The 15,161-nt window shown below is 41.3% G+C and overlaps 1 protein-coding gene across 5 annotated transcripts in view; it reads right to left on the minus strand.

The window, feature by feature from the left end:
* Positions 1–14,882, minus strand: part of Fam126a (family with sequence similarity 126 member A) — a 146,498-nt gene extending 131,616 nt beyond the window's left edge. Inside the window, exon 1 of one of the 5 annotated variants that reach the window (XM_031380131.1) lies at positions 13,685–13,883. In XM_031380131.1, coding sequence (XP_031235991.1) covers positions 13,685–13,710 — 26 coding nt within the window. In that variant the 5' untranslated portion in view covers positions 13,711–13,883. Of the gene's footprint in view, positions 1–13,684; positions 13,898–14,445; positions 14,627–14,673 lie in introns of those variants that run through there. The other 4 variants (XM_031380128.1, XM_031380129.1, XM_031380127.1 and 1 more) reach the window with 4 other exon arrangements.
* Between the last annotated feature and the right edge of the window lie 279 nt (positions 14,883–15,161).

Raw genomic sequence — 15,161 nt, forward strand, 5'->3', positions numbered from 1 at the left:
AGGGAAAGGAGATATTGTAAATATGAAAACATCTAATTAAAAAAAAAAAAGAAATCTCTAAATGAGAAAATAGGAAAAATGTCAAGAGGAAAGCATTAACTATAAGGGCTTATTCCCAGAAGTTGACAATGGTGATGGCCCAAGAACATACAATAGAACAATGGCGATGGGAATGGAGTCAGTGAAGCCAGGTTTTCACTGAGCTCTAATGGAGGGAAAATTTAAAGCAAGTAAGCTGGAAGTACACTTACAATTATGACGGTTTATTAGCTACTTTTCTGTTGCTGTGATAAAACACTATGACCAAGACAACTTATAGAAGGAGGAGTTTATCTTAGTCTTACAGTTCCAGAGAGATAGCAGCTCATCACTATCATGGCAGGGAACATGGCAGCAGGTAGGCAGGCCTGGCACTGGAGTAGTAACTGAGCCCCCAAATCTTGATCCACAAACAGGAAGCAGAGACACTGGGAACCAAGCCAGTGTTTTGAAATCCAACAAGGCCACACCTCCTAATCCTTCCCAAACAGTTCCAACAACAAGGGACCAAGTATTCAAATGCATGAACCTCTATGGAGACCGTTCTCATGCAAACCACAACAGAAGGTAAGAAGAATACACTGTTTTTATAGTACTACTGCACTACTGTAAAATGTTCATGTGTAACTTTTTCATCAACAAACCAACACACAATGATTCCTAACATGATGGTTCATAACTTCTTGGCCTCATTATGTCTGTATGTTTATATCCTAGCATGCAATGATTATATATTAATCAACATTTACTTAAGGAAAACACTACTTTATAAGAATGGCTAACACCATTAAGTGGATTCATCCAGTTTTTTTTATGTGATTGGCTCTAAGCAGAGAAAAGCATTTTAAACTTAGAAGTTTCTTTGAAACTCTCCCCAGCTTGCTTTAAGCACTCTAAGCACTCTAAGCACTCCTCTCCAGTAAAGAACTTCCTTCCTCTTCTCTTTCCCTTTCTTTTTCGGTCTTGACGGAAGACTTCTTAACCGATTAAGTAGCTGCCTTCCCATTTGCTAATCAAATAAACTATTAAATATTCAGAGAAAAATGTTTTGCTTTTCTTTTTATTTTTTTTTTCGGTATTTATTGGGGAAGTTGCTCTCAGAATGAGAAAAGGGCATCAGACTCCTCTGAATTGGAATTATGGGTTGCTGTAAGCCACTAATTTGCACCCTGGCAATCAAACTAAGGTCTCTGGAAAGGCAGCAAGTGTTCTCAACTGCTGGACCATTTCTCCAGTCCTTGCTTTTCATTTTTGAAGGACCTATAGCATTCATCTAAAAGCACAAACCTCAAAAAAAAAAAAACCATACTGAGAATTCTATCAGAGTGAATTATCTGTCATTTTACTTTATTATGTATTTACTTTCAGCTTTTTTTGAGGCAGGGTCTTATGTAGCCCAGGCTGGCCTGGATTCTGTTGATTCGGTTGCCTTAGCCTTCCAAGTGCTGGTATTACAGGGCTACAAGTGAGTGTCACCACACCCAGTTCATAATTTCATTATTTTAATAGCATTTTACTTCCAATTGCTGCTGCTTTGTTTGGGTGGTTGAGACAGGGTCTCACCATGTTACTTCCAGTTGCTGTTGCTTCGTTTGGGTGGTGAGACAGGGTCTCACCATACAGCTTCAGCTGGCCTGGGACTTGCTATCGTGGGCCAGGCTGGTATCAAACTCACAGAGAGCCACCTGCCTCTACATCCCGAGAGTGTGCTCCCATACCGAGCTAATGTAATATGTCCTCAAATACAAATTATGTAACCATTTTGGGTATGAGATGTAGTTCAGTTAGGAGACCACTTGCTTGGCATGCACAAGCCCTGGCTCTGTCTCCAGCACCACAATAAAATAAAAATATAAATATAAAATATAAAATTATGTAACAATTTTAGAGCTTAAAATTGTGTTAGTAATTATAGAAAAAATAGGCTCAGATATTTTTAGCACAAAATACATACAGTATCTAATAAATATCTGCTGAATAAAGGAGTAAATTTCACCATCACAATGATACTTGTCAAATTTGCCATCTGCTCTCCATCTCCACAGCAACTCCGAGAGCCTGTGCTTTGTTGTCTTTGCACAGTTGCTCAAGCAGCATTCCCGCTCCTAGACTCCTCCCTGTGCAGTGCATCATGCACTTGCTGCCATATTGATCTTCCTGAACCATCATGCTATCTCAGATGCGACAATCATATCTTGGGCCCTACACATCAAACTCACCCTACAAGACAGGCCTTGTCGACTTCTCTGAACTTCCCTCAGCCTCTGTGCGACAACTTCTCTCTGCTCTGTCACCCTTTTGCTCATCAGCTTTTTACAGTCTGCCCAGAAAGAACTCAGGGCTCATGCTGATGCGTGTGTGTGTGTGTGTGTGTGTGTGTGTGTGTGTGTACACGCGCATGCACACACAAAGGAAAATGTTAGCGCAGTGTCATGGTGCTGTATCTGTGAGCCTTCAAAACCTTGCTTGATGGCAATAGAGATTGATTGATTGATAGATATATTTAACCACTTAGAAGATCTCTTATTAGAAATAAAATTATGTACTTCATTAAACATAAGAACACCATAAATGACATTTTCAAGTATACTATTAGGCAGAAATCTGCCAACATTTTTTCCAAAATATTTGTATTATCTTTCACAAAAATATAATTGTTGTACATGTTAGGTGATTCAAGTATTGTCTCAGTCAAACTTCACTTAGCTCTGATGATGAAGACATAAAATCTTAAAGGCCGCTGACAGATTTTAAGAGACTGCTGAAAAAATCTGAAGAGCACTCCTCATCATGACTGTTGTGTACATGCAATGAGTAGCACAGCCATTGAGAATGCTTCTTATATACTTCCTAGACCAGAGTCTCAGGCTGACAGTTCAGTCATTCAATCCCTGCCCAGCTCATGCAATTTACGCAGACTATAGGCCGGCAGCACCAGAGTAAGAACAAAGAAAGAGGCTATGAATAGGCAAAAAAGACAGCCAGGGGGGCCGTGTTAAGGGTTGATGCATGCAATATGTTTATAACTGCAAAAAGTCACTATTACTATATATTCAAATTGTAACATTAATAATTCAATAAGCCCTTGATTGCTTACTGAGTGTAATGCAAGGCTTTTCCATTACTTGCACTATTGGCAAAAAGACCATAAGGCTTGCTCTCTGTCTGCCCTTAAGGAGCATACAATGCAGGTGGCTAAGAAAAGGGAGGGGAGTACATGAGTAAAGAAATCAATCAATGGCCACGTTGTGGCAGGCTAATTACAAGTACTTAGCACCAGTATCAAATGTTGATCTGTGTGTGTGTGTGTGTGTGTGTGTGTGTGTGTGTGTGTGTGTGTGGCATGGTAGTACACACCTGTAATCCCAGCATTTGGCAAGAGGACCCTATCTAAAAATAAAAAAATGTTGGCCTTCACCAATGCCTTCTTTAAAAATCTTATTGAAAACTCTAGATTGGTTATACTTACTTTTATATTAATTTATGATATCTATAATTTTAAAAGCATATTTTAAGATTTTAAGTGTTCATTTAAAGATAAAATGTTATGCCTATTCCATGTCAATATAAAACAAAAATACCATTGAGTGGCATTGCTTCCTATTTTTGCAAATTTCTTTAATGTTTTGGCTTAACAGAAAACAGTTGGATCCTCATAAACACTTCTGATTGCTGTGTAGTCCAAGTAATCTCCAATTCTCTATAAGATTCAGGCTGGCCTTAAACTCACAGCAAATCTCTTGCCTCCTCACTCAGCTCCTGAGTGCTGAGATTTACAGGCATAAGCAGGATACCCAGCTTTACTTTATTTATTTCTCTTTTAGTCAGTGTCTCTACATAGCCCAGGCTAAAACTAAAGCATTTTTCCTGCCTTAGCATCCCAAGTACTGGGATTACAGATATACTTAAATGACATGATTATTATGTTTTCATTAGGAGGAGAGGGAGGGAGGGAGGGAGGGAGAGACAAGAGGTGGAGGAGAGATCTAGCCAAGTTAAGAACAAGAGGGCCATATAAAAGACATGGTAGAATACTTGAGGGAAGGGCTTCAGTTAAGACTCAAACCTGCCATTTATCTGCATATGATTGTGGAGAAAGTCTTGGTTTCAGTATATTCCTCAACTGTAACAAAAGAAAGGAAAAGGCCTACAGAAACTGAACCATTAGGGTATAGCTCATTTGGTAGCACATTGCTTCTATGAGCTTAGTAAGGACGCGGCTATAGGTTCAATTCTTAGCATCAAAAACTAACAATAAAATACATCACTAGTACTTACCTATCCACAATAAGGATGCTCCAAAGATGCACAGGTTATGACCCAAGTTTTATGCCAAAATCAAGTAGGTACTTTCTTACCCATCAGAGTTGTTGCTTTTGTTGTTGTTGAATGACAAACACAAGTGTGCTCCCTTGGGACCAAGACTTTTATTCCATTCTATAGTAAATTACATTTACTTTTAGAAGTCTAGTAAACTGCCTCCACATGATGAAAGAACTCCTTTCTACATATTCAAAACTAGTTTTTCTGCAAGGGATCTGTAAAATCTGGCTAGACATAGCACTATTTGAATACGACTTAATTAAAAATAAGAAAGAAATAGTAAAAAAATGTACATGGTTTTACACACATATAGATAAAGTATGTAACAAAAAATGGCTGTGGCAACTTAGTATGCTTGGTGACCAGAGGTATCATAGACTTCAAAGAAATGGGCCTGAGCCAAAAGACACACTGTGCTGCCTCTGCTGGCTGTACCACGGGCAGAATAAAGCAGATAATAAGGAGCTGCAGCAGTAATGCAATTAGCTCAAATTAACATCATACTAAAAAGCACGACACTGTGTCTTCCCCTTTCTACCTTGAAAACCCAACCAGGTCTGTTGGTTGCTGCTCCAGCATCCTTACGAACTTAAAAGCCCATAAACACCTTCTCTTGGTCAAACCGAACAGACTCAATCAAACAATATTTAACCACTTGCCACTGTAGCACTATACTGAGGAGCTGGCAGAGAAGGCAAATAGTTAGTCTGTTTCTCTGCCATATCTTGCCTAGAGAAAACATAAAAAGTTTGGGGGGGGCAGTTCTTCGGAATAAGCAAATGACAGAGGACAGGATTTAAGATGTTGCTGTGTACAAGCATATAAGCCATCTACATTATTTCTTAGAGCTGTAGTAACAAAGTAGCCCAGACTGCCTGAATTTCCATCCTCAGGGTGCTCTAGGCTAGAGTCTGAGATAAGGTGGATTCTTGCTGAGAGCCAGCAAACAGGAATCTGCCCCAGCTTTTCTCTCTGGCATGGAGGTAGCTGCCATCTTCACATCACATCCCTCTTTAACTGCCTTGTGCAAAGTTCTAGTGTTCTCAAGGACTCTGGTCATACTGGATTAACACCTTAACGGCCTAATTTTCACACTAATTACCTCTGTAAAGACTCTATCACCAGTTTTATTGAAGGAGCTAGTTGTTGAGACTTCCACATATATTTCGGAAGGGGACAAGAGTCAGCCCATAACAGCACTGAAGCCATACAATCAACCAGAATCCAACGATCTGGCTCTTCTTTTCTTGTATTAATGCTTAAATATCATCCACTTATTCATATTTATTAAATGTCCACTAGATCCTACTTGCCACAGAAAAGAATATGACATAGTAGCTGACTTAAGAGATTCACAGTCTATTATTAGTGGAGACAGTAAACCTAAAACAGAAGAAGCGAGTATTCCTTAATCCCTTTTGAAATAAATCAAGATGAATCAGGGTGTAAGCAATGAAATGAAACAATAAAAGTAAACACTCATTATATAGGTTTAAGAATAGAAAACACATAGCAAGTAGTTTCCAATCATTTTGCCATCACTCCCCATCCCTTCTCTTACCCAAAAACAACAACATACAAAAATATGGGTCTTCAAAGCACCATTGTTTTAACTTCTTACAGCTTTCTTTACATTTTAAGTGGCAGTTTTCGCAGCTAGGGACAAAAGCAAGAGGGAAATGTCAAGGGATTCAAATTCCAATTAACCCGTGGGTTGAAGCTTTGGAGTGAGTCACTGCCCTTTAGTAATTTGGAATGGGATCTAATCATTAGAGAAGTCAGCCAGTGGAGCCCAGATGTTCAATCAAAAATGTTGAGCAATGAGCTCTCTCAACAATGAGAAAGTGCAAGAAAACATTGTTAATGCAGCTTAGGGGTACAGCGCCTGCCTACCATGTGAAAGCCCTCCACTCTAAGTTCAGTCTCCACCACCTCAGTAGAAGATAGGAGACAACACATCTTTCCATTCAGAAACTTGGTGGTGGGTCTCACTAATACTTATGTTTGTCTTTTAGTTATAGTAATCAAAGCGCTATGACTGTGTTGACTGGCAGAACAGTCAATTTGGTTTAGTAGACAAGTATAAAATAATTTAAAAAATAGTTTCCAATAATATTAAGTTTTATACTAACATAGCAAAATGTTGCTTTATGGCTGAATAGGAAGCTAAAATTGGTATGGCAAAAGTTTTTATCTTGGCTCCACCCAAAGTACCTGAAAGTTCTATGAGGACTGTTAATCTCCAAAGTATTTTAAGCATTTCTTTTTCAACTATGTGTTGTATCTAAAGGAAGTGATTTTAAAAAAAATAAAGCCTGCTTGCATATTTTTTACCAATAATTAATTTGTGGTTGGTAGAATTCCAATTCAATAAATCAGACTATATTATAATTAATTCTTGTAAAGCCTATAGTCTGAAGCCATGGAGAATTTCTGCTCCCATTCCTGCTTTGCAGCTCAGGTTTATCCCACGCTGCTGCGGGCCTTCCTAAGGAGTGACCTAACACTGCAGAGCGCATCTGTAGCCCTCACAGAAAACAACAAGGTTTACTCTGGTTTTTCTTAGTCTTTCTTGGCTGGTCCTTTTTTTTTTTTTTTTTTTTTTTTTTTTTTTTTTAAATCTTCTCAACCTAGCATTAACTAATAAACTGGCACACTGTAGATGCTCAAGAAAAGGTGAGTTTATAAATCTACCACTTGGACAACCGAGAATGCAGTCCAGCATTTTACAGCGTCAGAAGACCAACTCTTCCAATTCCAATCTACTTCCATCCTAAGTTGTTCTGATGCAGCAGCCTCATCTACTGCCTCCAGCTTCTTGCCAACAGTTGCTCCCTTAATCAAGCCTGTACCAGCTAACTGGTTTTCAACATAAACTCTCCACAGCCTCATAGGTAGCAATTCAGACAGCTCTTCTTCCAGGTTCATGCTTTAACTTTGCACCAAGTGTCCTTCTTCCATGCTGAGTTACCCTGACCTCACAGATGATAACACTCTGTTTTTTTTATCATCTATGTGACTGTTTTCTGTTTCCTTTGCATGTCTAGCAGTCTGTTTAACTTGCATTTTTTTTATTTTTTATTAGATATTTTATTTACATTTCAAATGTTATCCCCTTTCCTGGTTTCCCCTCTAATAACCTCTATCCTACACTCCCTCCCCCTGTTTCTATGAAGGTGTTCCCTCACCCACCTATCCACTCCCTCTTACCCAGCCTGGCATTCCCCTACACTGGGGCATCAAGCCTTCACAGGACCAAGGGCCTCTCCTCCCATTGATGACTAACAAGGCCATCCTCTGCTACATATGCAGCTGGAGCCATGGGCCCTTCCATGTGTACTCTTTGGTTGACGGTTTAGTCCCTGGGAGCACTGAGGGTACTGGTTAGTTCATATTGTTAATCCTCCTATGGGGCTGCAAACCCCTTTAGCTCCTTGGGTCCTTTCTCTAACTCCTCCATTGGGGATCCTGTGCTCAGTCCAATGGTTGGCTGCAAGCATCCACCTCTGTATTTGTCAAGCACTGGTAGAGCCTCTCAGGAGAGAGCTATATCAGGCTCCTGTCAGCAGGCACTTCTTGGCATCCACAATAGTATCTGGGTTTGGTAACTGTATATGGGATTGCCCTAGGTGGGGCAATCTCTGGATGGCCTTTCCTTCAGTCTCTGCTCCACAATTTGCCTATGTATTTCCTACCATGGGTATTTTGTTCCCCCTACTAAGAAACACCGAAGTATCCACACTTTGGTCTTCTTTCCTCTTGAGTTTCATGTGGTCTGTGGATTGTATCTTGGGTATTCCGAGCTTTGGGGCTAATATCCACTTATCAGTGAGTCCATACCATGTGTGTTCTCTTGTGATTGGGTTACCTCACTTGGGATGATATTGTCTAGTTCCATACATTTGCCTAAGAATTTCATGAAGTCATTGTTTTTAATAGCTGAACAGTACTCCACTGTGCAAATGTACTACATTTTCTGTATCCATTCCTCTGTTGAAGGACATTTGGGTTTTTTCCAGCTTCTGGCTATTATAAATAAGGCTGCTATGAACATAGTGGAGCATGTGTCCTTGTTATATGTTGGAGCATCTTCTGGGTATATACCCATTAGGGAAATGCAAATCAGAACAACCCTGAGATTCCACTTCACACCAGTCAGAATAGGGTTAAGATCAAAAACTCAGGTGACAGCAGATGCTGGTGAGGATGTGAAGAAAGAGGAACACTTCTTCAATGTTGGTAGGATTGCAGACTGGAAATCAATCTGGCAGTTCCTTAGAACACTGGGCAAAGTATTACCTGAGAACCCAGCTATACCACTCCTGGACTTGCATGTTTTAGGTTCTGCTTCTTGCTCCACCCGTTTCTAAACCACTGTCACTTTCCTCTCCATTCCCTTAGCAAGGCCAATCTCATGCTTCATAATTTCCCAGAATGGTCTCCCCTCTTCTACTTATGTGTGTGCTTTATGGACAATGGCATCACTCTGCCTAGCACTCTGTCTGCAACATACACCAACTACCAAATCACTGTGAACTTTGACATTTAGGTCAAAAGAATAAGTAGTACATCCAGCTAGTTCGGAAATGTCTGAGTAGCAACTTTCTATAGCAGATGGGGATAGGCGGTCAGTGGATACTGATCAGAATCAATACTCTAAACTCTTATATTTCAAAGGGAGGAGTTAAAAAAAATTCATAGCTGTTTGCCCAGCTTAAGCACTTTTAAAGCTTACGTTCTTCCCTTAAATTTTCTAGCCTACACATTACATCATTCTATTCTTTTTGTTTTAAGACGGGGCCTCAGTATGTTGCCCAGGTTGGTCTGATAGGCTCAGGTACTAACTCTCACCTCAGCCTCCAGACTAGCTGAGGCTGACTACAGACATTCATCATAGTCCCTGGCCCTTATACAGACATAAACAAAAATAAATCTAAGTCTTCCAATAGTTGAAACTCAACATAATTTTCATAGTATAAATTTAAGAACTCATACACACTATGCTTATTAAGTCAAATACAAATTATTGGATACATTCTTTTCATTAGAATAAGAAACTAATAATGTTTATCAAGTAATCAAAAGATTCATTATTCAAGAAAACACCAAACAAACTTAACATTTACTACTGACTGCTACCTTGACACAAATCTCGAAGAGAACAGACATTTGGACCACAGTGAAAACACACTATGTTTTCTCCACTCAAAGACCTCTTATGTACAATACTTTAACAGTAACATTCTTAACAACATACAAACAGGACTTGAGAGTGCAAATTAATCTTGGGTAATTAACAAGTCTGGGTCTTAAGCTTTAGTTTTGTCTGGGCACATGTTTTAAATTGTTAAACATGTTGTATATGTTTTACACAAATCAATCTTAAGTTTCCCAACTCCCCTCACCCACTTCAGAGTCATCTACTACTATCACTGTGTTAGGCATTACTCATTAAGAGTGGCAGAGAGACAATATCAACACAGAAGAGACCAGAAATAATTATGACAGGGGTACAAAAATATAATTATACAAAGAAGAGAAACAATAAGATTTCACATAAGTGATTATATTTATTTTTCAGTAATAAGAAAGTCAAAAGGTGTCTAGTCAGGAACATGCTAGGGAGCTGATGTAAAATACAAGGAATGGGCAGATGGCTCAGTGGGTCAAGTGCTTACTACATGCACAAGGATGAGGACCTAAGTTTGTTTCCAGCACACCCAAGTAAAGACTGGCATGTCTGAGATTTCAGTGCTGGAGGAGGAGACAGGAGAATCTTAAGGGCTTTGCTAGTCTACCTTAATTGACTAGCAGCATGTTCAGCAAGAGACCCTGACTCAAAAAGTAACACAGAGAATGACTAAAGAAGCCAACTGATACAACTAGGATATGGGAACATATGCAACACACAGAAAACAGAAGCTGTGATTTTAAACAAAAATTGGGTTTCAACTCCCTATACTTTAGCTGAGATTTAACATCTGAGTCTCAATTTTTAACTGTAAAATGGGAATGATAACCCCTATTTCATAAAATTATACAATTAAATTCAACTAAATTAAATTAAATTAAGTCAAAAGACTTAAGCCCAATTTGAGATGTCCACAAACTGCAAGGAAGACCTACACATTGATACAGCTAAGCTACTGCAAACCTGCCAAGGGCAGAGAGAAGCCCCTTGGTGTCCTTTGCTTGGCTCTCTCTTTGTATTCAGAAAACTACACACTACAAAGTTTATGATGGGGGCGGGGCGGGGGATGGTACACTATGACATCATTCTCAGACACTTCAGAAACAAGCTTCTATCAAGAAGCTTTATCCCCAGAACAGCACCAGAGTCTACTGAGATGGCTACTACAACCATCCATTAACAGGTTAAAACAGCAACACGTGGTCATTTCAACATACATTCTGAGGGCAAGTGATCAGATTTAGTATCTCACCTCAAAAAAGAAAAGGAAAAAAGAGTATTTTTAAAACAGATCTTATGTGAAATTTTTGAACATCTGACTATGTAGCCCTAAAGGTTTCTTGTGCATCTTGGATTGTCTTCGTGGGATTGTCTAGCCTAACACAGAGCTCATCCCTAGGGAAAACTGATTCTTCCCCTCTCAAACACCCACTAATGCCTGTAGCACTTTTTTCATGGAAGAAACCTCATGAGAATTCCCCCATCCACACTTGACATGTCAACTGTTACAGTTATTTTTTGGATTGGTTTAGAAAACCATACTGTTGGTGATTTCCTGGTGCATACATGAGATTTCTGTCATATAAGGAAGACACTGTCTATAGCAGACATTCCAGATCTGTCCTCTGACTCCTAGCAATCTTTCCACGCCCTCTTCCACGATGTCCTCCAAGCCACAGGTGTAGAGGACATCATTTAAAGGATGTATTGAAATGCATTAACCGGGGCTAAGCACCCCATAATCAATTTAAATGGGATTTTCAATTGCTAAATGTCCTTCCTCCATTCAGATTGGCAGCCTAACTCAGGAGGACTAAAGGTAGGCCTGGCAGCACTTGCATTTCAAAAAGAAGCAGCAAACTGTTAATTCCCATCAAACACCATCCCTGAAAAAAAAAAAAAAAAAAAAAAAAAAAAAAAAAAAAAAAACCAACAAAGCATTCCATAGTGGCGCTCAGGGTCTCAGGCTCAACAGAGGGTTTTCTTCTGAAGAATGTCTGCTCTCACAATTTTAGGATGCTCTCTTAACTTTTTTGTGGACCTTTAAAAGGCACTTTAGGAAACCAATCTTGGTACTACTGATAACTGACAATTAAAACAAAGAAATACATTGTCTTTATTATCTTGTTCCTTATAAGAGATGTTGCTTATTGTTGTTATTAGAAATGTATTTCTTTTTTTTTTAAAAAAAGTTTATTTATTTATTATATGTAAGTACACTGTAGCTGTCTTCAGATGCACCAGAAGAGGGCATCAGATCTCATTATGGGTGGTTGTGAGCCACCAAGTGGTTGCGGGGACTTGAACTCATGACCTTCTGAAGAGCAGTCAGCACTCTTACCTGCTGAGCCATCTCACCACCCCAGAAATGTATTTCTTACTGGTCAACTTTCTCTCCAGCTCCCCAAGGACTAACTGTGAATCGTCTTATACCCACTCCCAAAGATTTTACCTTGACTCTGCTCTTTCTTCATGCATGCACAAACATTAAATTCTTTCAACCTATGCTTCACTGTGGTAGGCTTTTTATAGAAGACTTATTTTACATGTTTATGTGTTTTGTCTGCATAAGTGTGTGAACTACATGAGTGCTGGTGCCTATGAAGGTCAGAAGAAGGCATCAAATCTGGAATTGGAGTTAAGAATGGTTGTGAATAGCAACCATGTGGGTGCTAGGAACCAAACCAGGGTCCTCTGCAAGAACAAGTGCTCTTAATCACTGAGCCAGTTCTCAACCATGTTCACACATTAAAAATTAAATACGATTTTTAAAAACGTAAACTTTACAGGCAAGCATCCTATACCAGCGGAAAGTAAGTGTTCCCTAGGAATCAGAAGGAAACATTACAAAGGATACAAACAAATTTTAGGAGGTAATGCATGGGTTCATTATTTTAATTGTGGCAATGATTTTATAGATATAAACATAGTAAGCGTTAAATGTCACAATTGAAATCTGTATGGTTTATTACATGCCAATTATACTTCAGAAAGTGCTGGTTTAAATAAAGGCTGTTGTGTAGGTCCTACCCTGCCCTCGATGGAAAGGGGGTGGGGAAGGTTCCTTCTGAGAGTAAAAAATTGTTTAAGTTCTGCAAAAGATTATATGTGTGGCCAAGACAGAGAAGTGCTATTCCACAGCCAGCATTTTCTCCTTTCTTTCCTCCCATTTTCTTGAAAAGCCTCACTCAGTAATCTGATGACTGATTTCGGAGCTACACTCTTAAAAGTCACCTATGAAGTTAAAAGTCACCTATGAAGATTTCTTAGGCTTGATTACAAAATAAATAGGCAACAGGATGCTGAATAAGAGTGAACTAGAAGATATATTTAAACTTATTGTCAAAATTACACCATTCTTTAAAAATGTAACCAAAAGGGATTATAAAATAGAAGAACAAAAACAAACAAAAAATTGGAAAAAGGAAAGCAGCGTCCTTCAGTATGGCTCTAGTGGTAAAAGCACTTGCCACTCAGCCTGATGAAAGGAAAGATGACAGGAACTGTGTGTTGACCCAACCCAGTCTCTACCTGGCATTCACATCCATAGACTGTTGCTACTGATTAGTAACAGGATTTCTAATCCGTTTCTGGAAATAATGTTAATAAATCAAATGACTGTAAAATGAGTCAATTGTAGAATCTGGTTTCTAAGTACATTGGGCTTCCCCCTGCTGCTAAAGTGATATTATCTGAATACTTGATTTTGATTCCACTCCTGACCACGAAGCCTTTCCTTTCTTGTCCTTTCCTGTACTTCAAAACGTGGTACAAAGATTCATCCTGTAAACCTTAAAATGTCACCTAAAGGGGAAAAGTGCTCACAAATGATCGGGGTGGGGTTTAGGGGAGGAGGCTGGTGCCCTTGGCAACTGTGCAGTCTTAGGAAAACACACCTCCCACAACTATCGGATCGTTTCAAGGTTACCCTAATCTTTGTGGCTTTATGTAGATAAAAGTTGTAACAATTCAAAACCTCAAACTGCAACCCGTGGCACGAACCACAGGGCTGGCCCAACTCCTGCAAAACCGACCGTGTTACCCAAAGGACACCCACATTACAGAAAGCCCGTGTTACCCTACATGCAACCGGTAGCAGTCTCTGAGTAGTAAGCAGCAGCACTCCCCTACCTGAGCAGTGGAGCTGCTGCCCGCATGCAAAAGCGTTTTATCCCAGAAGCGATTCAGTGCAGTGCAAAACCACGAGGGCCAAATCCTTCAGGAACCTCTAAAGGTACAAAGCTCTAAAGGCACAAAGCAAGCACATGCACGCTGCAGGGCAGGGACCCAGTTTTGCTGAAGCGTGCAAACCTGGGTGTTTTCGTGCAGAAAGAAAAAAAGAAAGAAAGAAAGAAAGAAAGAAAGAAAGAAAGAAAGAAAGAAAGAAAGAAAGGGAGAGAGAGAGAGGGAGGAAGGAAGGAAGAAAAGAGAGACAAAGAAAAAGAAGAGAGAAAGAGAAAGAAAGAAGAGCGAGAGAAAGAAGAAAGAAAAGAAAGAAAGAAAGAGAGAAAGAAAGAAAGAAGCTTACACACACACACACACATACACACACACACACACACACACACACACACACAAAACGTTCAGTGGAAAGAAAGCCCTGACGATCCCCGAGGGCCATCACAGCAGCCGCAGAAGAGGCAGAACTCGAGGGTCTAGTGCGGCGCAGGCAGAAGGGAAGCTCTCCTGGTGATGGACAGACCGGGCTGACACTCTGAACTCCCAGCCCCACCGGATTCAAGACCCGAGCGAGCACAGCTCTGAAGAGCACCGGGTCTGCGGAGCCCGCGTGGGCGGCGGGGCCGGACTCTGGGCGGCGCGGACGGGTGGGCAGCGGCCATAGGCTATGGTGGGCTCAACGCTAGGCCGACCCTGGGGCGCCCCCAGCTCACCGCCTAGCCGGGAACCGAGCCTCGTCCACAGCAGGCAGCCGGCCGCAGCCAACTTCGGGTCCTCGGGCCGCGCCTCGCGCGGGAGCCGTTACCCGCAACGGGCCGCCGCCCCAGGACGAAGTCCTACCCGCCGCCGGCAACAGCTTCAGCCCTGCTCCTCCCAGACCAAAGAAAGTTCTCGGTCTCCCGGCGTCCCGGGGACCGGCGTGCGGCTCGCTACAGACTCACCAGAGCAGCTCCGGGACCCACCGCGGCCTCCCCTCACGACCACGGCGACCACGGCGACCACGGCGACCTGGCGACTGCGCTCTCCGCCGGCAGCCGCGCCACCTGCCCCGCTCCTTCTAGCAGCACGAGTCCGGGCGAGCCATCTTCCCTCCTCTCTCTGACTGACAACCAGCCCCGACAGCTGCCACTGCCGCCAGGCTCTCTGACAGGCACCACCCTGGACCCGTCCCCAAGCAGCCAACCACCACCGCCCCACGCTGAACCAGCCTATCACTGGCCCCAAGGGGTGGGACCAGAACAACTTCTCCACCAATGAGAATCTGCAGCTACTGGTACTGGAGGGCGGCGATTTGGGTGGGCGTGGTCTGAGTAATGGGCGTGGTCGAGGAACGCCCTGGGGAGATGAGTGATTGTACAGTTAGTTGTGGCAGCTAAGATGATCCATGAAGGTCTCAGGATCTCTCTGAGCCCTTTAGAGCTTAAGTCTT

This window comes from Mastomys coucha, unplaced genomic scaffold (genome assembly GCF_008632895.1).
Source record: "Mastomys coucha isolate ucsf_1 unplaced genomic scaffold, UCSF_Mcou_1 pScaffold19, whole genome shotgun sequence".
Taxonomy (NCBI): domain Eukaryota; kingdom Metazoa; phylum Chordata; class Mammalia; order Rodentia; family Muridae; genus Mastomys; species Mastomys coucha.